The 21837-nt window shown below is 49.3% G+C and overlaps 1 protein-coding gene across 1 annotated transcript in view; it reads left to right on the top strand.

The window, feature by feature from the left end:
* Positions 1-21837, top strand: part of DNHD1 (dynein heavy chain domain 1) — a 149657-nt gene that overhangs the window by 66091 nt on the left and 61729 nt on the right. The window contains exons 22-23 of the mRNA XM_074971233.1: positions 5936-6152; positions 7471-7596. Of these exons, the coding sequence (XP_074827334.1) occupies positions 5936-6152; positions 7471-7596 (343 nt within the window). The remainder of the gene's footprint in view (positions 1-5935; positions 6153-7470; positions 7597-21837) is intronic.

Here is a 21837-nt window from a genome sequence, read left to right as displayed (position 1 = left end):
TAGTCTGTAGCAGTGCATTGGATTCTTCCATCCTAAGTGCAGGACTCTGCACTTGTCCTTGTTGAACCTCATCAGATTTCTTTTGGCCCAATCCTCCAATTTGTCTAGGTCCCTCTGTACCCTATCCCTACCCTCCAGCGTACCTACCACTCCTCCCAGTTTAGTGTCATCTGCAAACTTGCTGAGGGTGCAATCCACACCATCCTCCAGATCATTAATGAAGAAATAGAACAACACCGGCCCCAGGACCGACCCTTGGGGCACTCCACTTGATACTGGCTGCCAACTAGACATGGAGCCATTGATCACTACCCATTGAGCCCGACAATCTAGCCAGCTTTCTATCCATCTTATAGTCCATTCATCCAGCCCAGACTTCTTTAACTTGCTGGGCTAACCCAGGCTGAGCACTTTGGCTTATGCTTAGTATAATCCTTGCTCCTCAGAGTCCAAGCAGCCAGGAGATACATTTCCTCCTTGTTATGGGTTTTTATCCCTTCCCCCACCCTTCTGCTTCGAGCTGCAAAGTCAGCTAGTGGGAGGAATTCACTTGCAAGTCTCCGCTTCATGGGGGAGGAAGGAGAGCAAATCAACAAAGTCTTTTGTCCTCTTTGATGTTCCCCAGTAGTTCCTCTGGTGTCCATGAGCGTTCCTTATGGGGCAGGGGTTCTCCCTCTCGTCCTCTCAAACTGCCCCGTCTGTTAGGCCAATTCAGACTGGAAACAAGGAGTGCGTTTCTAACCGTGAAGGTAACTAACCACTGGAGCAGTTTACCAAGGGTTGTGGTTGATTCTCCATCACTGGCCATTGTTAAGCTGAGATTGGATGTTTTCCTGAAAGCTCTGCTCTAGGAATGATTTTGGGGATGATTGGCCCTGGACTCGGGTAGGTCTACACTGCAATGTAATCCCTGGGTTACTGGAACTCGAGTTAGCAGGCCCTAGGTTTGTTAACCTAGGGCTTGAGCGTCTACTCTCATTAGTTACTTGAGGTGAGGAACTGCTAAACCCAGGGGCTCCAGCGTCCATGCTGCATTATGGGGGGCCTGATTCCTAGCACCCTCCCGAAAGGTGGGTGTATGATGAAGCGGGACTGTTCTTAATGTTTCCTCTGCATATTGTGGGGGTGCCCCAGTTTCCCCTATGCAGTTCTTAAGTATCTAGGGGGTGGGATAAGGGTGTATGATCGTTGCAGAGCCCTAGAGGGCAGGTGTGTGCAGGGGTCTGGACACAGAGAACGGCCAACACCCTGTTTCCTGGCAACTGATGGCTTGGCCCTTCCCCCCTGCAAGATGAGAGCTAAAGGGTTGGAGAACAAAGGAATCCGGTGCCCTCCTGGCCCGGAAAAGGGACAAAGCCCAGAGGAGGAGGGGCTGGAGAGAGTTTCAGTTTGGGGCTGGCTGTGGACATGGAGTGAAGGGCAGATGGGGTTGTCTGGCTCACTGCCCCCCAAAATGGACCCAGCTGAGGGGTCCTGTTCTCTGCACCTACAAGCTCTGTTTTAGACCATGTTCCTGTTGTCTAATAAACCTTCTGTTTTACTGGCTGGCTGAGAGTCACGTCTGACTGCGGAGTTGGGGGGCAGGGCCCTCTGGCTTCCCCAGGACCCCACCTGGGCAGACTCGCTGTGGGAAGCGCACGGAGGGGCGGAGGATGCTGAATGCTCCGAGGTCAGACCCAGGAAGGTGGAAGTTGTGTGAGCTGTTTGCCCTGGGGACAGGCTGCTCTCAGAGAGGAGACTTCCCCAGAGTCCTGCCTGGCTCCATAGGGAGCAGTTTCAGAGCATCACCCGGGGACTCCGTGACTGGCTGCTCTAGCCTTTGTTCCTGGTACAGTGTGAGGAACTTGACTGGCCATCTGTAACGATGCTGGTTCTAGCGGGACCCAGCTGAGAGTGCCAATTCAGGACAAATTGCTTCAAGCAGGGAAGTTACAGGCTGGGGTATCTATGCACACCAAGGCAAACCAAACCAGCCAAACAGAGAAGACTTTGGTTTTACCCCACTGGCTAACCATAAGTCACACAAGCAATTCCTTTAGACACTCCAATTTCCCAGTATCACCACCAGTGTCACTCATTATGGGGACAGATGGTTATGAAAACCAGTACCCCAGTAAAAGAAAAAAGGTTCTCTCGATCCCAAAGGACCAAGCCCCAGACCCAGGTCAATATACAAATGAGATCTTACCCACAAATCACGCTGTTGCCAATCCTTTCGAACCGAAAATCTAAAGGTTTAGTCATAAAAGGAAAAAGATAGAGATGAGAATTGGTTCAATGGAATCAATGACATACAGTAACGGCCAAGTTCTTGGTTCAGGCTTGTAGCAGTGATGGAATAAACTGCAGGTTCAAATCAAGACTCTGGTGGACATCCACAACTGGGTCATCAGTCCTTTGTGTAGAGCTTCCATTTGTAGCAAAGTCCCTCCAGAGGTATGAAGCAGGATTGAAGGCAAGATGGAGGAGCTGCAGCAGCTTTTTACAGTCTCTTGCCATGTGGTCTCTGCTTTCTTTGTCCCAAAGACAAGCTGCCCATCCCATGGCCTGGAAACACCTCAGAGTCCTGTCCATAGGTAGGTCCCTGCATACCTTGCTGAGTCGCAAGGTGTGTCTGCCTTCTCTCAATGGGTCAGTTGTATAGTTGATGGTCCTTAATGGGACCATCCAGCAGGCTAGGCAGAGCTGACACCAACTTGTCTGCGGTGTCACCCAGAAGCAGAGCACAAGTTTGAAATACAGACAGTATAGAGCCAATACTTACATCTTTAAATACAAAAATGATACATGCATATAGACAGCATAATCCTAACCAGCAAACCATAACCTTGTCTTAGACGCCTTATTTGACCCCTTTTATACAAGATTTGGTGCCACTGCAGGGGCTTGGTTGCAACAATAATCTATACGGTCCCAGTTCATGTCAATCACGTCACAGAGGTCTCCGTTGTCTAGGCGCTCTCTCTGAGCGGTCTCCGTTGTCTAGACACTCTCTCTGAGCGGTCTCCGTTGTCTTCGAGCTCTCTCTGAGCGGTCTCCGTTGTCTTCGAGCTCTCTCTGAGTGGTCTCCTTTGTCTTCGAGCTCTCCCTGAGAGGTCTCCACTGTCTAGGCGCTCTGAGTGGTCTCCATTGTCTAGGCGCTCTCTCTGAGAGGTCTTCATTGTCTAGGAACTCTCTCTGAACAGTCTCCATTCTCTACGAGCTCTCTTCAAGAGGTCTCCATAGTGACAGGTTTGGTCACAGAGACCCCCTTGGGACTGTCACCTGACGTGCTGAAACTACCTCTGAGCCCGTTTTTCCTATCAGCTTGGGACTCCAGAACCCTGTCTTGTTGAGCCAGACACACAAGCCTGCTGCAACACAGACCCATGGTCTGAACCATGTCCCCAAAGCGGCAGGTTTAAACTGAAAACCACTCAGCAGGTACTCCTGTCTGAGCACCCAGACACCCAGCTCCCAATGGGATCCAAACCCCAAATAAATCCATTTTACTCTGTATAAAGATTATGTAGGGTAAACTCATAAATTGTTTGCCCTCTATATCACTGATAGAGAGATACACACAGCTGTTTGCTCCACCAGGTATTAATCACTTACTCTGGGTTCAATAATAAACAAAAGTGATTTTATTAAGAATAAAAAGTAGGATTAAGTGGTTCCAAGTAATAACAGACAGAACAAAGTAAGTCACCAAGTAAAATAAAGCAAAAACACTCAAGTCTAAGCCTAATACATTGAGAAACTAAATACAGGTAAATCTCATCCTCAGAGATGTTCCAATAAACTTCTTTCACAGACTAGACTCCTTCTTAGTCTGGGCCCAATCTTTTCCCCTGGTACAGTTCTTGTTAGTTCCAGGTCAGGTGGTAACTAGGGGATTTCTCATGACTGCAGCCCCTTATGTTCTGTTCCACCCCCTTTTATATCTTTGGCACAAGGCAGGAATCCTTTGTCTCTCTCTGGGTTCCCACCCTTCCTTCTAAATGGAAAAGCACCAGGTTTAAGATGGATTCCAGTACCAGGTGACATGGTCACATGTCCTGTGAGACCTCAAGCCTCCATTCTTTCCGTCCTGACTCACGGGAACACAGGAAGGCTTACAAGTAAACAGAGCCATTTACAACCAATTGTCCTAGTTAATGGAGCCATCAAGATGCCAAGCCACCATTAATGGCCCACACTTTGCATAGTTACTTCAGAGTAATACTTTGTATTTCTAGCTTCAGAGACGAGAATGATACATTCATACAAATAGGATGAACACACTCAGTAGATTATAAGCTTTGTAATGATACTTTACTGGAGACCTTTTGGATGAAGTATATTCCAGTTATATTATATTCACACTCATTAGCATATTTTCATAAAGCATATGGAGGGCAATGTCAAATTCATTGTCTACGAGCTCTATCTGAGAGGTCTCTATTGTCTAGGCACTCTCTCTGAGCTGTCTCCATTTGTCTACAAGCTTTCTCTGAGTGGTCTCCGTTGTCTAGGAGCTTTCTCTGAGCGGTCTCCATTTGTCTACAAGCTTTCTCTGAGTGGTCTCCGTTGTCTAGGAGCTTTCTCTGAGCGGTCTCCATTTGTCTACAAGCTTTCTCTGAGCGGTCTCCGTTGTCTAGGAGCTTTCTCTGAGAGCGCTCCTTTGTCTAGGCGCTCTCTCTGAGCGGTCTGAGTTGTCTGGGTGCTCTCTTTGAGTGGTCTCCGCTGTCTAGGCACTCTCTCTGAGCGGTCTGAGTTGTCTGGGTGCTCTCTCTGAGCGGTCTCCGTTGTCTAGGTGCTCTCTCTGAGCGGTCTCCGTTGTCTAGGTGCTCTCTCTGAGTGGTCTGAGTTGTCTAGGCGCTCTCTCTGAGTGGTCTGAGTTGTCTAGGCGCTCTCTCTGAGCGGTCTCCATTTGTCTACAAGCTTTCTCTGAGCGGTCTCCGTTGTCTAGGTGCTCTCTCTGAGCGGTCTCCGCTGTCTAGGCTCTCTCTCTGAGCGGTCTCCGCTGTCTAGGCTCTCTCTCTGAGCGGTCTCCGTTGTCTAGGCACTCTCTCTGAGCGGTCTCTGCTGTCTAGGCGCTCTCTCTGAGTGGTCTCCGTTGTCTAGGCGCTCTCTCTGAGCCGTTCCCTTTGTCTACAGTTCCTGAGATAGTGGATTCTTTCCTTGATGGGCTATCAGTATGTTTGGCTCCTCTGTTGTTGTAACTGAAAGGCTGGTTGTGGGTGTTCCCAACCTCACCACTTATTTCAGAAACACACACATAGCAAAAGTTCCTAACTTCCCATACAGTGACAGCACACACAATCCAACAGGACATTAATATTCAACAGATCAAGATGCCTCAGAAGGCATCCTTTGTACCAGGCATACTTTTATTATATGACGGGGTGAATATAGGGGGATTTCAGGGAGCTGCTTTGAGGTACAGAGTCCCATGGGGGGCATGGAGGAATGTTCGGGTGGGTGGGGTGAGCAGCAACCCCTGGCAGCTCGGGCCAACTCTGCATGGCGGTGCTCAGGGAAGAACACCACCTCCACCCCCTGACTTACGGCAGCAGGCCACCCAGCGTGTGGGTCAGTGTCAACATCTGCTGCGGGCATGCCAATTTCTGCTCCTGGCAGCCTCCGTGCCCAGCACTGGCTTTGCCCCCAGAGACTGCCGCTCGTGCCTTCCCACACCCTGAAAAGCTGAGGGGGGAGGGGCGGGTATTGTGTCTATTTTTGTCTGGGATATGGGGGTGCAACCAAAAAGTGTAAATCAAGGGGGGCTCAGCTCAAAAACTTTGAAAACTGCTGGATTAGCAGGAAAGGCTCCAACCTGTCGCGGCACTGCCCTATGCAGCGGGGCTGCCTGTCTCTTACGGAGCTGCTGCAAGCCTGAATGCGCACAGCCGGGGCTGCAGCTCATGCCTGCTCCTGCTGCTCCCACTCAGCATGTGTTTGGTGCCCCCAGATCTGGTCAAGTGAGCGTGGCCGTTGCCACTCCCTGGACATCCTGCGCCGGCTGCAGAAGGCCTGGGCTGAGAGGCAGTTCCGCTTGGTCAACTTCATCCTGAGCGTGCCCTACCAGGCCCCACTGCCTGACCGTGCCCACCGCCCACCCAGCAGGCGCTACCGCCCACCCAAGCAGGAGTACATTTCCAAGGACAGCGGCACCTTCGTGCTGGCTGGTGAGTGCTGCATGAGCAGTGGGGCCCAGAGTCACTGATATCAGGGCTTGATTGACCAGTGGGGTGTATCAGAGATTCACAGGTCTGGGCTATGCCCCAGCCTGAAACCATCCCTTGGGAGCGAACCCTATAGTGTGCTGAGCCCCAAAGAGCCACACAGGGCAGGCCTGCAGCCTCCAAGACTCTGAGACTTGGCCTTTGGGCACCAGCAAACCTGCCTCTCCCCGTGGCTTCCTGCAGTGATTCCAGCCCAGCCAGGTGCCTGTGGGAGGCTGGTACTGGCCCCATCAGGGCGCCAAGCTCTCAGGGAGCATTTGCAGTGATACCAGGCAGCCTTTGCAAACAAGGTAACATTTTATTAGTCACCTGGCTACAGAATCCAAAAGGTCTTGGCTAGCTCAGAGAGGCAAAGGTGAAGCCATATCCACCCTGGCCAAGCCAGTGCAAAACACCAGTCAAATGCCTGTCTCTGTCCTGACCCATTCCCAGGGCAGAGCAGCCAACGTCTTCAGAAACCCCTGCTGGCCATCTCCAGTCCTTTGTCTCCAGGCAGGGCATGTGGAGTTCACAATCCCACCTTCCAGAGCTCCCCACTGCTGAGTGTTGGGCGTTCCGTTGTTGGGGCTTCCTAGTGTCTCTCTGACCCTGTGTTAATCTGGCTCGGTTTCAACCAGTTCCTTAACTACCCTGTTTATTCCATCCAGGCAGCACGGTGGCCCCCACAGGTAGCAATGCAAAGTACAGAGGAAACTGAGGCATGTGAAGGAATAATGAAAATATTACCAAAAATTCCCACTTTGTCACAGGCTGCACGGGGTGGGGGGGGGGAGGGGGGTCTGAGCAGAGCTGCGACCAGAGCCAGCACTCTCCCTCCCAGGGAGACATGGGGCGGCTGTTGTTTTCTGACTACCCGCTCCTTTCACCTCTGAGACTGGCCAGACCACGGCTCCGAGTCCCCTTGGGACATGGACTCCGCTCTGTCCAATGAAGCCACCTGGAGTTCCCAGGAGTCTAACCAAGGAGTGTAGGACTTGAGCTGCTGTGGCCCTGGCTGGTTCCCATCCTCACTGGAAGTTTCAGGCTCCAGGCTTGGGGGAAACTCACCCATCCCACCGACTGTCCCAGAGTCCAGAGCTGGGGCAGCAGCGCCCCAGGAGTGTCCACAGCTCAGAGGGTCTCCATCACCAAGGTACAGGGCTTATGCTGGGCCAATGCCCCTGTGTGTACACCTGTGTGCAAGGCCTCAGCCCTGGCTCCAGCACCTCTTTGGGCCTCTTGGGGTTGCCAGAGTCTTCACCTCTTCTCTCCCCGAATCCAGACACAGCAGAACTCAAAGCCCTGACGGAGAAAAGCCTGCTAACCTTGAAGAACATCATCCTCTCACCCCACGCCATGGAGCTCCGGGAGGAGGCAGAGAGCTGGACCAGTACCTTGCGTGGCTTTGGTGAGGGCCTGGGGGTGTGAAGGGGAAATGCTTGGCCAGAAGCTGGGAGTGGGTGACAGGGGATGGATCACTTGATGATGACCTGTTCTGTTCATTCCCTCTGGGGCACCTGGCACTGGTTGGGCAGGAGGGGGTGACAGGTTGATTTCCGCCCAGGTGTTCCCTTTTCTTACAGCTGCTTTGCTTGGTGTTGGCTTCTCCTTTCACGGTCTGCCTGCACCACAATATGAGCCCAGGCTCTGCGGGAACTGGTGTTTGCAGGCCTGGGCTTGAACATCCACACTGAATACTGATCCTAGGGTTCGGATTTCTGGACCAGGAACTCGTACCCATGCTCACGTGTCCACACTGCATGACGCAGAGCCCAGTCCAACCAGCTTCTCCCAGGCTTCCTCGTGCCCTCCCCAGCTGTAGCCTCTGTAGCCTTGTTTGAGGTGCACTGTGGGAAAACGTGACTGTCCATCCCATGGCACTTGACAGGAATTTCTTGCAGCTCATCAACGCTTCCAGCCAAGCTGTCTTGTGGGTCTGCACCAGGAGTGCTGGAGCCTGTGTAGAAGTGGGGGTGTGGGGGGGTTGGCACCAGAGCTGTGGCTACCCTGCTCCTCCTCTTCCCCCCAAGGCCCCACCCCGAGGACCCACCCCCTGGCCAGGCTGGAAGCCGAAGTCAGGCCATGGTAAGAGTTGCCCAGGGAGCCCAGGCCACTGTGGGGAGCCCTGGACCCTCCACCTGCCCTGGCCAGGGGGCCTGAAAGCAAGCCCCCAGCCACGTCCCCACTCCCTTTGAGAGAATGGAGTTTCCAAACTGCGCCAGACCATTGATGGGATCCACATGCCCACAGCTTGCTCTCCTCAAAGGGCGCTATCCATTGTTATGCAGGCCCTTTTGGGCCACAGAAGCCAATTTGTGAACACCAGTGTGGCCTGCACTGAAAAAGTTCATGATGCCAGGGCTTTCCTCTGATCAGGGGTCTACATTCATGGACACTATTCCCTCCAAATGATACCAAAGGACATAATGGGAGTTACTGTCCCTACTGTTATTCTAGGGGACCCTGCATACCCCCTTTTGTCTTGGCTTATGAAGCCATCTCCTGTTCTCCAAGGGCTTGGTGTGGGTGTAGAGGGGTGGTTGAATGTGCGATTGGCAGATCGAAATCTCACTGGCGCTGTTTATAGAACTGTTTTGATCCCAGTGTTATTAATGCTGTCTGCATCACTGTGTCTTGCTGTGCCCATCACAATCTTTGTGAATCCAAAGGTGGGCCGTTTGCCCGGGGTGGCTAAACTGGTACACTCAGCCAGCAAGTGCACATGGGCAACGGACACCAGGGATGCTTTGTGTGCTCACACGATGGACTTGCGCGGACCAGCAGAGGAGGGAGAATAAGATATTTGTAGAGCAATTTTTACAGTAAATGAAGTTTTTCAAGCGATTGCCGTGTCCATTCCACTTCAGCTGTGTGCACACCCAGTGCACCAGCGTCAGAGATTTCCCTAAGTGATACCTGTCGGGGCAGCGTATGCTCATGCTGCTGCTGCTCGTGGTCTAAAGGGCAGAGCCATAGCCACCCCCCCTCAGTTCCTTCTTACCATCTGTGATGGCTGTCAGAGCATGCTACCGCAAGTCTTTTCCTCTTTCTTAGCATTTTTTAGTTTACGTAGTTGGTATTTGTTAGCAGTCTTAGTGTAGTGTTTTAGCAGTAGGGTTCCCTTTTCTTTTACTAGTGTACTTCCTTTATGCTTCATTTCCTGTCAGTTCTGGGCACCGATGCCCAGTGCTGGGGCATGCCTTGGTTCATGGGCTTCAAACATTGCAATGGATGCAAGAAGCCAATACCAGTCAGTGACCCGCACTCCAGGTGCTTGAAGTGCCTAGGAGAAGCTCACATCAGTGACAATTGCTAGAGTTGCAGGGACTTTAAGCCCAGAACCTAAAAGGACCAGGAGGTCAGATTTGAGGACTTCAGTAACTCAGCTAGAGGTTATGGGCCTACTGCAGAAATGGGCGGGCAAAGTTATCTGGCCTGTGATGTGCAGAAGGTCAGACTTGATGATCACGATAGTCCCTTCTGGCCTTAGTGGTCTGTGAGTCAGGTTAAAGCCCCTCCTTATGGACGCAGCCCTGCTCCCAGCCTTGCAACCTTCCCGCTCAGGGCAGTCACCAACCACCGCCACTTGCGTTAGGAACGCTCCTCCTGTTGGGGCAGAGTTTCAGCGCTGATCTCTGATACCCAAGAGGAAACACTGGAAGATGGCATTGAGGGACCCATGATCCAGAAGCTAGAGATCCCAGGTACCACTGTCCAGCAATCAACCTGGGAAGCAGGATACAGTGCGCTTTGAGCCAAGGCGCTGCCTGGTGCACGTGGAGCCTCTGGCAGGGTTGTCGACTGGTACCAGTGCCACTGAACGCCATCCTGTTCCTCTGTGCCGTCCTCTCTGGCTCAGCAGCAGCGAGAGACTCTCCCGGTGCTGTTGTGTAGTCATAAAATGTTATGTTTGTATTTTGTACCATTTAAAATAAAAAATTATAAAATAATAATGCTGCATGTATTAATGTATAATTTGACCCTACCCTGCCAGCCATTCTTTTTAAATAGCAAAAAAAAAAAAAAAAAAAAAAGGCCTAATGTGCCATTAATAAAAATGCATCAGCCAGAATTTCTTTGTGTCTGGCCATAATTGTTTTTCTTCTGCATTGCAATTTGATGTTCCTGTTCAAAATGTTTTGTGTAAATTAATTCTGTTTTGTATATAAATAAAAAATAAATATTAAAAAATAAGTATAAAAGCCATCACTAAACCAAATATTCTAAAAAAAACCCCCAAACAAATGCAAGGGCGCCAAAGAATTGCTACATGCCCCTATTAAAATATCAAAAAATAGCAAATTAACAACTCTAAAAATAAAACAGGCACCTATCAATAAAAACAAATAGTTGTAATCAAAAACCAGCATAAAATAACTCCCTAAAAATTAATAAAAAAACAAAATAAAAAGTAAAAAAACTATTTAAAAAAACAAACACTCATCGAACAACAATTGATTACAGCATGATGGTGCAAAACTCATTGGTCCCAATAAAAAAAATCACTATATAAACAGGGTGACTTGCCATAAAACTTTGGGTTCGTCCTGCCAAGACTTCCCCAAAGCATCATGTCATGATCGACAGAACCCAGCTCCTCCCTACCCGTGATCAACCTAGCTGGCCACTAGATTGATCCAAACTCTAAACTAGTAACTATAACATTGACTGGCGGGGCAGAGTGTGTGTGTGTGTGTGTGTGTGTGTGTGTGTGTGTAATTAAATGAATATGCTAATTGTTGTATCTTCAATAAAAGCGGCATATGGCCTTTTCCCCTCAAAAAAATCCCGTGTGCTTCTTATAAGCACAACAGTCACACCAAAGCATACAGTCTGCCAAGTCTGTTCGTGCAGAACATGCCAGCTGCTAGAGTTCAGCATCCAGTCCGGTGGGCACCTCCAGACACTGGTATCCCCTTGTGAGGTGCTGTCGAGGGGCAAACCGGATGTGATTTCCCTGGTGCTGTCCACTCTGGACTCCTGTCACTGTTCCCTGGCACCCAGAGGCATGGCACCTCCTTGGTTAAAAGACTCAGGTTCATTGTCTGAGTCAGAAGTTGGATCTTATGTCTTGGCCACATCACATAAACTATCACTCTTCTCCAAGAAGTTCTCACTCTGGTATCCAGCAGCAGCTCTGCGTTGGTCAGTCAGTTGGGAGCCTTGGTCGGGAAGAAATGAAGAACGTAAGAACGGCCAGACTGGGTCAGACCAATGGTCCAGCTAGCTCTGTCTCCTTTCTTCCCACAGTGGCCAGTGCTAGAGCTTCAGGGGGAATGTACAGAACAGGGCAATTTGAGTGACCCACCTGTCTTCTCCTCCCAGCTTCTGGTAGTCAGAGGTTTAGGGTTGCCCCCAGCATGGGGTTGCATCCCTGACCGTCTTGGCCATTAGCTTTGATAGACCTGTCCTCCATGAACTTATCTGGTTCTTCTTTGAGTGATGTCCTTATGGGTGCTCCACTTGTAGGTGCGGCAGTGCCCCCTGCACCTGGTATTGGAGATCTTCATCAGCAGTGCCCATTGGACTTCTCCCATCTCATGCTGTGTGCAGGACGTATATATAGCGCTGTGTGGTCCAACCACCCCTAATTCCTTCTCTACCACCTTTGGTCTGGGACAGAATCCACAGCAGAGCCCGCTTCTCCTATTCCTTCAGTAGATAGTATCTTACCTGCTAGTGTAGCATAGTTAGTATTTTCTTCTTCTTCTCTTTTCTTCTAAAAAAAAAGTTTTTTTCTTTTGGTTTTGTTTAACTTTACCTCTACAGTTATCTCACTGTGACGTTGCACCCCATAAGGCTTTATGGAAATAGGCTTATGAATGTATATATGACATAACTGGAATATGTTTTATGCTACATATGCCATGTAACATATCTCTGTAAAGGTTATGATCTACTGAATCTAGTCCTCCTATTTGTATGCGTGTATCATCTTTGTATTTGAAGTTATGAATATTGGCTGTGTACTTGCTTGATTTTAAGTAGCCTTAGTAAAGCATTTGGTCAGCTTCTTGAGAAAGGAATGTGCAAGTTAAGTGCCCAGTCAAGAAACACTTAATGGACAATAGATCTTGGAAGGCTCCAATCCACATAAGAAGTCTACTTGAGGACGTTCAAGGTAGCATGTGAACCATGGCTGCTACCTGTAAGTTCTGAGTCATGCTGTCAAGGTTCCTCCCCCACTCTGAACGCTAGGGTACAGATGTGGGGACCTGCATGAAAACCTCCTAAGCTTATCTTTACCAGCTTAGGTCAAAACTTCCCCAAGGTACAAAATATTCCACCCTTTGTCCTTGGATTGGCTGCTACCACCACCAAACAAATACTGGTTACTGGGGAAGAGCTGTTTGGAAACGTCTTTCCCCCCAAATACTTCCCAAAACCTTGCACCCCACTTCCTGGACAAGGTTTGGTAAAAAGCCTCACCAATTCGCCTAGGTGACTACAGGCCCAGACCCTTGGATCTTAAGAACAATGAACAATCCTCCCAACACTTGCACCCCCCCGTTGCTGGGAAATGTTGGATAAAAAACCTCACCAATTTGCATAGGTGACCATAGACCCAAACCCTTGGATCTGAGAACAATGAAAAAGCATTCAGTTTTCTTACAAGAAGACTTTTAATAGAAATAGGAGTAAATAGAAGTAAAGAAATCCCCTCTGTAAAATCAGGATGGTAGATACCTTACAGGGTAATTAGATTCAAAACATAGAGAATCCCTCTAGGCAAAACCTTAAGTTACAAAAAAGATACACAGACAGAAATAGTTATTCTATTCAGCACAATTCTTTTCTCAGCCATTTAAAGAAATCATAATCTAACACATACCTAGCTAGATTACTTACTAAAAGTTCTAAGACTCCATTCCTGGTCTATCCCCGACAAAAGCAGCATATAGACAGACAGAGACCCTTTGTTTCTCTCCCTCCTCCCAGCTTTTGAAAGTATCTTGTTTCCTCATTGGTCATTTTGGTCAGGTGCCAGCAAGGTTACCTTTAGCTTCTTAACCCTTTACAGGTGAGAGGAGTTTTCCTCTGGCCAGGAGGGATTTTAAAGGGGTTTACCCTTCCCTTTATATTTATGACACATGCATAGACATGTGACTTGCCCATGTGACTCCAAAACTCCATCTTGTAGCTGGGATTCTACACAGGGGGAGGGAGGGGTGTCCACCCACAAGAGGAAGTCTATTTAAACCCCTGGGAGACCCCTCCATTTTGTCTTCAGCTGGCTCAAGAGATAGCCTCTCCACCCCCAAAGGATACCTGAAGGAAACTGGAACAAAGGACAATAACTACAGGTGGTGTGAATGATTGCTGGACCCAGACTAGAAGGAGACTAGTCTGTAAAAGGAAGCTTACTGGAACACCTCTGAGGGTGAGGTTTTATCTGTATTCAGTCTTCTTACTGTATTAGGCATAGGCTTGCGTGTTTTATTTTACTTGTAATTCACTTTGTTCTGTCTCTTACTACTTGGAACCACTTAAATCCTACTTTCTGTAGTTAATAAAATCACTTTTTACTTATTATTTAACCCAGAGTATGTATTAATACCGGGGGAGGGAGGGCAGAGGGAGGGGACGACGATGACCGGCTGTGCGTATCTCTTTATCAGTGTTATAGAGGGCGAACAATTTATGAGTTTACCCTGTATAAGCTTTATACAGGGTAAAATGGATTTATTTGGGGTTTGGACCCCATTGGAAGTTGGACATCTGAGTGTTAAAGACAGGAACACTTCTTAAGCTGCTTTTCAGTTAAGCTTGCAGTTTGTGGGAACATGGTTCAAACCTTGGTCTGTGTTTGTAGCCGGCAAGCATGTCTGGCACAACCAGGCAGGGTTCTGGAGTCCAAAGCTGGCAGGGAAGGCAGGAGCAGAAGTAGTCTTGGCACATCGGTTGGCAGCCCCAAGGGAGTTTTTGTGATCAAACCTGTCACACTCATAGCTAGGTTTCTCTTTTTTCCTGCTTCCTGCCTGGGAAGCCTTTTTCTGTCACCCTTATGCCTGAATCCTCTGGGTTTAAGAGGTGTGTTTCCTGCAGGGCTACTTTCCCAATAACGGACGGCCAAACTAAGTGCATCCACTGTCTGGGAGAGGGGATACATCCTGCAAAAGTGTTCCCACTGCCTCGAACTTCTCCTCATGGAGAAATTGCTGCAGCTGGCATTGGATCTGGGCCCAGACTCCTCCCCAGAGAAGGTCCCACACAATTCTAGGTCATCTGCTAATCCTCACTCCCCACATCCTGTGAAGAGAAAGTCATCCCTTTCTTGCTTGGACAGAAAGAAATGGGCTCCCTCCTCACACTCTGAGGTGCACATCATCGGAACACCATCCCTGGCCAGGTCTGTGGCCTCAACATTATCTGGCAGGGGACACAGCTCCAGGGCCCGTCCAAGTACCTCTGGTACTGACACAAAGAAAAGATCTACAGACCCTAATTGGGCAAACCTACAGCTCTGAGGAATGAGACAGGCCAAATGCAGGAGCTACGGCGCTAGCGCCCTTTCCTATATCAACGAAGCTGTCAGCACCGAGTAAGCCCTTGGCACCATCCAAATCATTGGCCCCTGGCCAAGTCTTCAGTGCCAACCAAGCCATCAGCACTGACCAAATCTTCGGTGCCAGCCAAGTTTCTGGTGCCATCTACTGACACCTCAGGGGCATACACCCTTCCTTTGGCACCGTCTTTACACTACCACTGATGATGCTTTTTCCCCCTCCACAAGACTTTAGATACTATAAAGACCTGTTAGTATCAGACACTCCTTCGATATGACCTCCCCCTGACTTTCACCCTCCTCTCCAGACTCACAACACTCCCCTCTCTCTCCGCCTTGGATCATAGAATCATAGAATATCAGGGTTTGAAGGGACCTCAGGAAGTCATCAAAGCAGGACCAATCCCCAATTTTTGCCCCAGATCCCAAATGGCCCCCTCAAGGATTGAACTCACAACCCTGGGTTTAGGAGGCCAATGCTCAAACCACTGAGCTATCCCTCCCCCCCAAGGGATGGTACCTCCCTTCCCCAGCGATGAGGATAAAGAGGAGGAGGAAGACATCACTTCCTCATCTACTAGACAAATCACACCTGCTCATCCTCACTACCCATAGTCTACCTCTGGTCTTCAGTCTTGGCAGGAACCACCATGGATGCAGCTACATGTGCCACTCCCTCCAAACTGACCATATTGGGACTCTTGGGTCATATGCAGGGCACAATTCGGAAGCCCTCCTAGAGAGCAAAGCTGGAGACCTACACCTCTCCCTTCTCCACCCGTCTCTTGCCCTCTGGAAGCTGAACCCCGCTGTTACCCACTGAAGAGGAAGAACAAGAGGAGGAACAGGAGGAGGCTCCACCAACACTAGGTTTTTCCTTCTTCCCTGTTGAGGCTATCGTGCCTCCACCCCTACATCTGCCAACAACTTCAGGCACTTTCAAGATCTACTCCACAGGATTGAGACTTCCTACAGATCCTTTCGGAGGAAGTCAAGGACCAGCAGCATAAACTACTGGATATCTCTACACATTCTCTTCCTCCAAGATTGCTCTACCCATCAACAAGGCTCTTTTCGACTCCACAAAGGTGTTGTGGCAGACCCCGGCATCCATCCCTCCGACCTGCAGATGCACCAACAAGAAATACTATGTTCTGGCAAAGGACACAGAATTTCTGTTCTTGCACACACCCACCCAAATTCTTTGGTAGTCAATGTGGTGCAAGAGAAAGGCTGTCAATATCAATCTCATTCTAGTCATCCAGCCAGAGATCGGAAATGCCTAGACTTGTTTGGATGCAAAGCGTAGTCATCAGCCACGCTCCAATTTAGAATCTCAAACTACAAAGCCCTTATGGCTAAGTATAACTACTTAAACTACTCCATAAGAACATAAGAACGGCCATAAGGGGTCAGACCAAAGGTCCCTTTAGCCCAGTATCCTGTCTTCCTACAGTGGCCAATGCCAGGTGCTTCAGAGGGAATGAACAGAACAGGTAATCATCAAGTGATCCATCCCGTCGCCCATTCCCAGCTTCTGGCAAATTGGAGGAATTCTGCCAGGACATACCGAAGGCCAAGAAAGAGCAATTCCAGTCCCTGATATCGGAAAGGCACCTCCCAGCTCAAACAGTCCTACTAGCCTCGGTAGACTTTGCAGATACTGCTACCCGATCCATCGCAACTGCTGTGGTTAGGAGGAATGCATCCTGGCTCCACCTCTCGGGTTTTCCTAAGGAGGTACAAACCACGGTAGAGGACTTATCTTTTGAGGGCCAGAAACTATTCTCGGAGTACATGGACGATTCTCTATACTCCTTTAAGGACTCCCAAGCTACATTCTGATCTCTTGGCATCTACACGCCAGCGCCAAAGAGACCTCACGGAAGTACCAACTCCCGCCACAATCCCGAACACAGCAGTACACTCCTCAACAGCACTATGACACCCAGCGCCAAAAACAGAGGCCTCCTACCAAATGTAGACAACCCACTCTTCAAGAGGCTACCTCTCTCACACATCCACTGAAGCAGCAATTTTGAAGGTGTGGTCAAGGCCCTGAGACTCCTTCCCCTCTTCCAGTCATTCTCAGCATCTTCGAGGTCCTAGCAGTTTGGCAACTGTTTAGCTCCATTTTCCCCATCTTGGAGACTCATCACCTCAGACAAGTGGGTGCTAGAAATAAGCAAGGAAGGATACTCCATCCCCTTCCTATCTATCCCACTCGCCATCCCCCCTCCCGGTCCCTCTTCAGGGACCCTCTCACAATTCCATTCTATGGGGAGAAATAAATCCTCTTCTGCAACTGGGAGCCATAATACTGGTCCCTTCCCAGCATGTGAGACAGGGTTTCTAATCCCACTATTTCCTGATCCAGAAGAAATTCAGTGGCTGGCAACCCATCCTGGATCTTTGCAATCTAAACAAGTTTGTCAAACTGCAACATTTTAAGGTGGTTACCCTTTCCACTATTATCCCAGCCTTAGAACAGGGAGACTGGTTCTTGGCCCTTGACGTCCAAGACGCATAATTTCATATTACAATACACCCTGCCTACAGACGATTTCTCTGATTCATCATGGGCAATGACCACTACCAGTACAAAATACTGCCCTTCGGGCTGTCCACAGTGCCTCGGGTGTTCTCCAAGGTCCTGGTGGTAGTCAATGCCTACCTCAGAAAACAAGGAGTCATCATCTTTCCATACTTGGACGACTGGCTTCTCGAGGCCCCATCCGAAACTGACACTCTCCGAGCTGTCCACGTAACGATGGACCTGGTCATGAAACTAGGCCTCCTCATGAATCTAGAAGATGAGATAACTGGTTCTGTGGATGAAGGGAAAGCAGTGGACGTGTTATTCCTCGACTTTAGGAAAGCTTTTGACACCGTCTCCCACAGTATTCTTGTCAGCAAGTTAAAGAAGTATGGGCTGGATGGATGCACTACAAGGTGGGTAGAAAGTTGGCTAGATTGTCGGGCTCAACGGGTAGTGATCAATGGCTCCATGTCTAGTTGGCAGCCGGTATCTAGTGGAGTGCCCCAAGGGTCGGTCCTGGGGCCGGTTTTGTTCAATATCTTCATTAATGATCTGGAGGATGGTGTGGATTGCACTCTCAGCAAGTTTGCGGATGACACTAAACTGGGAGGAGAGGTAGATACGCTGGAGGGTAGGGATAGGATTCAGAGGGACCTAGACAAATTGGAGGATTGGGCCAAAAGAAATCTGATGAGGTTCAACAAGCACAAGTGCACAGTCCTGCACTTAGGACGGAAGAATCCAATGCACCGCTACAGACTAGGGACCGAATGGCTAGGCAGCAGTTCTGCAGAGAAGGACCTAGGGGTGACAGTGGATGAGAAGCTGGATATGAGTCAACAGTGTGCCCTTGTTGCCAAGAAGGCCAATGGCATTTTGGGATGTATAAGTAGGGGCATTGCCAGCAGATCGAGGGACGTGATCGTTCCCCTCTATTCGACATTGGTGAGGCCTCATCTGGAGTACTGTGTCCAGTTTTGGGCCCCACACTACAAGAAGGATGTGGAGAAATTGGAGAGAGTCCAGCGAAGGGCAACAAAAATGATTAGGGGATTGGAACACATGAGTTATGAGGAGAGGCTGAGAGAACTGGGATTGTTTAGTCTACGGAAGAGAAGAATGAGGGGGGATTTGATAGCTGCTTTTAACTACCTGAAAGGTGGTTCCAAAGAGGATGGATCTAGACTGTTCTCAGTGGTAGCAGATGACAGGACAAGGAGTAATGGTCTCAAGTTGCAGTGGGGGAGGTTTAGGTTGGATATTAGGAAAAACTTTTTCATTAGGAGGGTGGTGAAACACTGGAATGCGTTACCTAGGGAGGTGGTGGAATCCCCTTCCTTAGACGTTTTTAAGGTCAGGCTTGACAAAGCCCTGGCTGGGATGATTTAGTTGGGATTGGTCCTGCTCTGGGCAGCGGGTTGGACTAGATGGCCTCCAGAGGTCCCTTCCAACTCTGTTATTCTATGATTCTATGATAAGAGTCCACTTTAATGCCAGTTCAACAGCTGGAATTCATCGTCACACAACTGGATGGCATACCAGCAAGAGCCTTCCTACCACCTCACAGATTCTTGACACATCTGGTATCCAAAGCCTGGGTCTGCCCTCAGATCTCTGCCAGAACCTGTCTCCAACTTCTAGGCCACATGGCCATGTTTGTGGTCAGGCACTCAAGACTACATATGGAATGTCTTCAGGCATGGCTCCATTCGGTATATCTTCCCCACAAACAGCCTCCACAAACTCTTATCCATGCTGATGCGAGTCAAGGACTCACTACTGTGGTGGACACAGCCCAACAATGTCTGTGTAGAAGTTTCTTTCTTCCAACCAACATCAACTATGATCCTAACAACCAATGCCTCCCTAATCGGTTGGGGAGCACATCTCCAAGATCACACAGTGCAGGGCAGATGGTTGTTCACAGAATCCACCCTACACATCAATCTCCTAGAACTATGAGCAGTCTGCAACTCCAATTGAAATTTCTTACCTCTACTTAGAGCAGGGGTTGGCAACCTTCAGCATGTGGCCCATCAGGGTAATCTGCTAGCGGGCCGTGAGACATTTTGTTTACATTGACTGTCCAAGGGCACAGCTCCCCGCAGCTCCCAGTGACCACGGTTCACCATTCCCGGCCACTGGGAGCTGCGGGAAGTAGCACAGGCTGCGGGGACATGCTGGCCGCCGCTTCCTGCTGCTCCCAGTGGCAGGGAATGGCGAACCACAGCCACTGGGAGCTGCAGAGGACCATGCCTGCGGACGGTCAATGTAAACAAAAATCTCACCTGCATGTCTTACATCAACAGGAAGGGTGGAGTGAGATTCCACTCTTTATGCTCAGAGGCATTCAAACTGTGGAACTGGTGTATTCAGAACAGCATCTCTTTTTCAGCAGCGGACCTCCCTGGACACCAGAACACCAGTGCAGACACATTGAGCAGGAGTTTCTCCCATGATCATGAGTGGGAACTGGATATGCAAGCACTTCAGCCCATCTTCAACCACTGGGGCCGCCCCACCATAGATCTCTTTGCCACTCAGCACAACACCTGCTTCCCTCAGTTCTGTTCCAGAGTGAGACTAGGACATGGATCACTGGGAGATGCGTTTCTCATAACATGAGATGCACCACTCCTTTGTGCCTTCCCTCCCTTTCCCCTCCTGTTCCGAGTACTTCACAAGATACAGGAAGACGAAACTCATGTCATACTAATAGCTCCAACATGGCCACAACAGGTCTAGTATATTTACCTCCTCCACATGATGGTATGCTGACCGATCTCTCTCCACGTAACACCATGGCATCTTTCACAGGACATCCTCCATCCCAACCCACAGATGCTTCACCTCAAAGCCTGGCTCCTCCGTGGTTCTGGAGTCCAGAAATAACCTGCTGAGACGCAGTGAAACAGATACTTTTGAATAGCAGATGTGACACGTGCACAACTGTGTTACATGCACAAATGCACTAGATTTCACTGCTGATGCACCTCCCGCCAAGTTCATGCAGCACACGCTCCACTGCTGCTTATCCTGGACTGCATGTGACACCCGAAACAGTCAGGATTATCCACTAGCTCCGTTCGGGTACACTTGGCAGCAACCTCTACTTTTCGCTGCCCCATAGATGGTCATTCCGTCTTTGCCACATCTGCTCATGAAACATTTTCTGAAGGGTCTCCAAAATCTTTATGTTCATAAAAGAGACCTGACCCTTGCCTGGGACCTTGGCCTCATCCTACGTTCTCTGACTAGACCCCCATATGAACCGATGGTAACCTGTTCTTATGTGCATCTGTCAATGAAAATGGCCTTACTCGTCACCATCACTTCTGCCCAATGAGTTGGCGAAATCGCAGTTCTTATGGCATATCCACCAAACACATTGTTTTGTAAGGACAAAGTTACACTACACCCACATCCAAGATTTCTACCTAAGGTCCCAACATCTTTCCATCTCAAACAACCAATACACCTTCCTGGCTTTTTCCCAAAGCCTCACAGTGACCAATAGGAGGCAGTTCTACACATTCTAGACGTGAGATGAGCATTAGCTTTTACTTCCACAGGACTAAACACGCTTATTCCTCTCCACCACCGAAAGATCCAGAGGCACAGCCATATCTAAACAACACCTTTCAAAGTTTATCTTACAGTTTATACATTTATCTTACGAACGCCACGATAGACAACCTCCTGCCTCAATTGAACACATTCCACGCACTCATTATCCACCTTGATAGCCTTTCTCAATAATGTCCCCATTGCTGAGATTTGCAAAGCGGCATCAACAGACACTTTTGCCCGTCCCTACGCTATTATGCGTGATCATAGAATCATAGAATCATAGAATATCAGGGTTGGAAGGGACCTCAGGAGGTCATCTAGTCCAACACCCTGCTCAAAGCAGGACCGATCCCCAATTAAATCATCCCAGCCAGGGCTTTGTCAATCCTGACCGTAAAAACTTCTAAGGAAGGAGATTCCACCACCTCCTTAGGTAACGCATTCCAGTGTTTCACCACACTCCTAGTGAAAAAGTTTTTCCTAATATCCAACCTAAATCTCCCCCACTGCAACTTGAGACCATTACTCCTTGTTCTGTCATCTGCTACCACTGAGAACAGTCTAGATCCATCCTCTTTGGAACCCCCTTTCAGGTAGTTGAAAGCAGCTATCAAATCCCCCCTCCTTCTTCTCTTCCGTAGACTAAACATCCCCAGTTCTCTCAGCTTCTCCTCATAAGTCATGTGTTCCAGTCCCCTAATCATTTTTGTTGCCCTCCGCTGGACTCTTTCCAATTTTTCCACATCCTTCTTGTAGTGTGGGGCCCAAAACTGGACACAGTACTCCAGATGAGGCCTCACCAGTGTCGAATAGAGGGGAACGATCACGTCCCTCGATCTGTTGGCAATGCCCCTACTTATACACCCCAAAATGCCATGGGCCTTCTTGGCAACAAGGGCACACTGTTGACTCATATCCAGCTTCTCGTCCACTGTCACCCCTAGGTCCTTTTCTGCAGAACTGCTGCCGAGCCATTCGGTCCCTAGTCTGTAGCGGTGCATTGGATTCTTCCGTCTTAAGTGCAGGACTCTGCA

This window comes from Natator depressus, chromosome 1 (assembly GCF_965152275.1).
Source record: "Natator depressus isolate rNatDep1 chromosome 1, rNatDep2.hap1, whole genome shotgun sequence".
Taxonomy (NCBI): Eukaryota; Metazoa; Chordata; order Testudines; family Cheloniidae; genus Natator; species Natator depressus.
The sequence above is the reverse complement of the archived record's forward strand: the minus strand, read 5'-3'. Positions and strand labels throughout refer to the sequence as shown.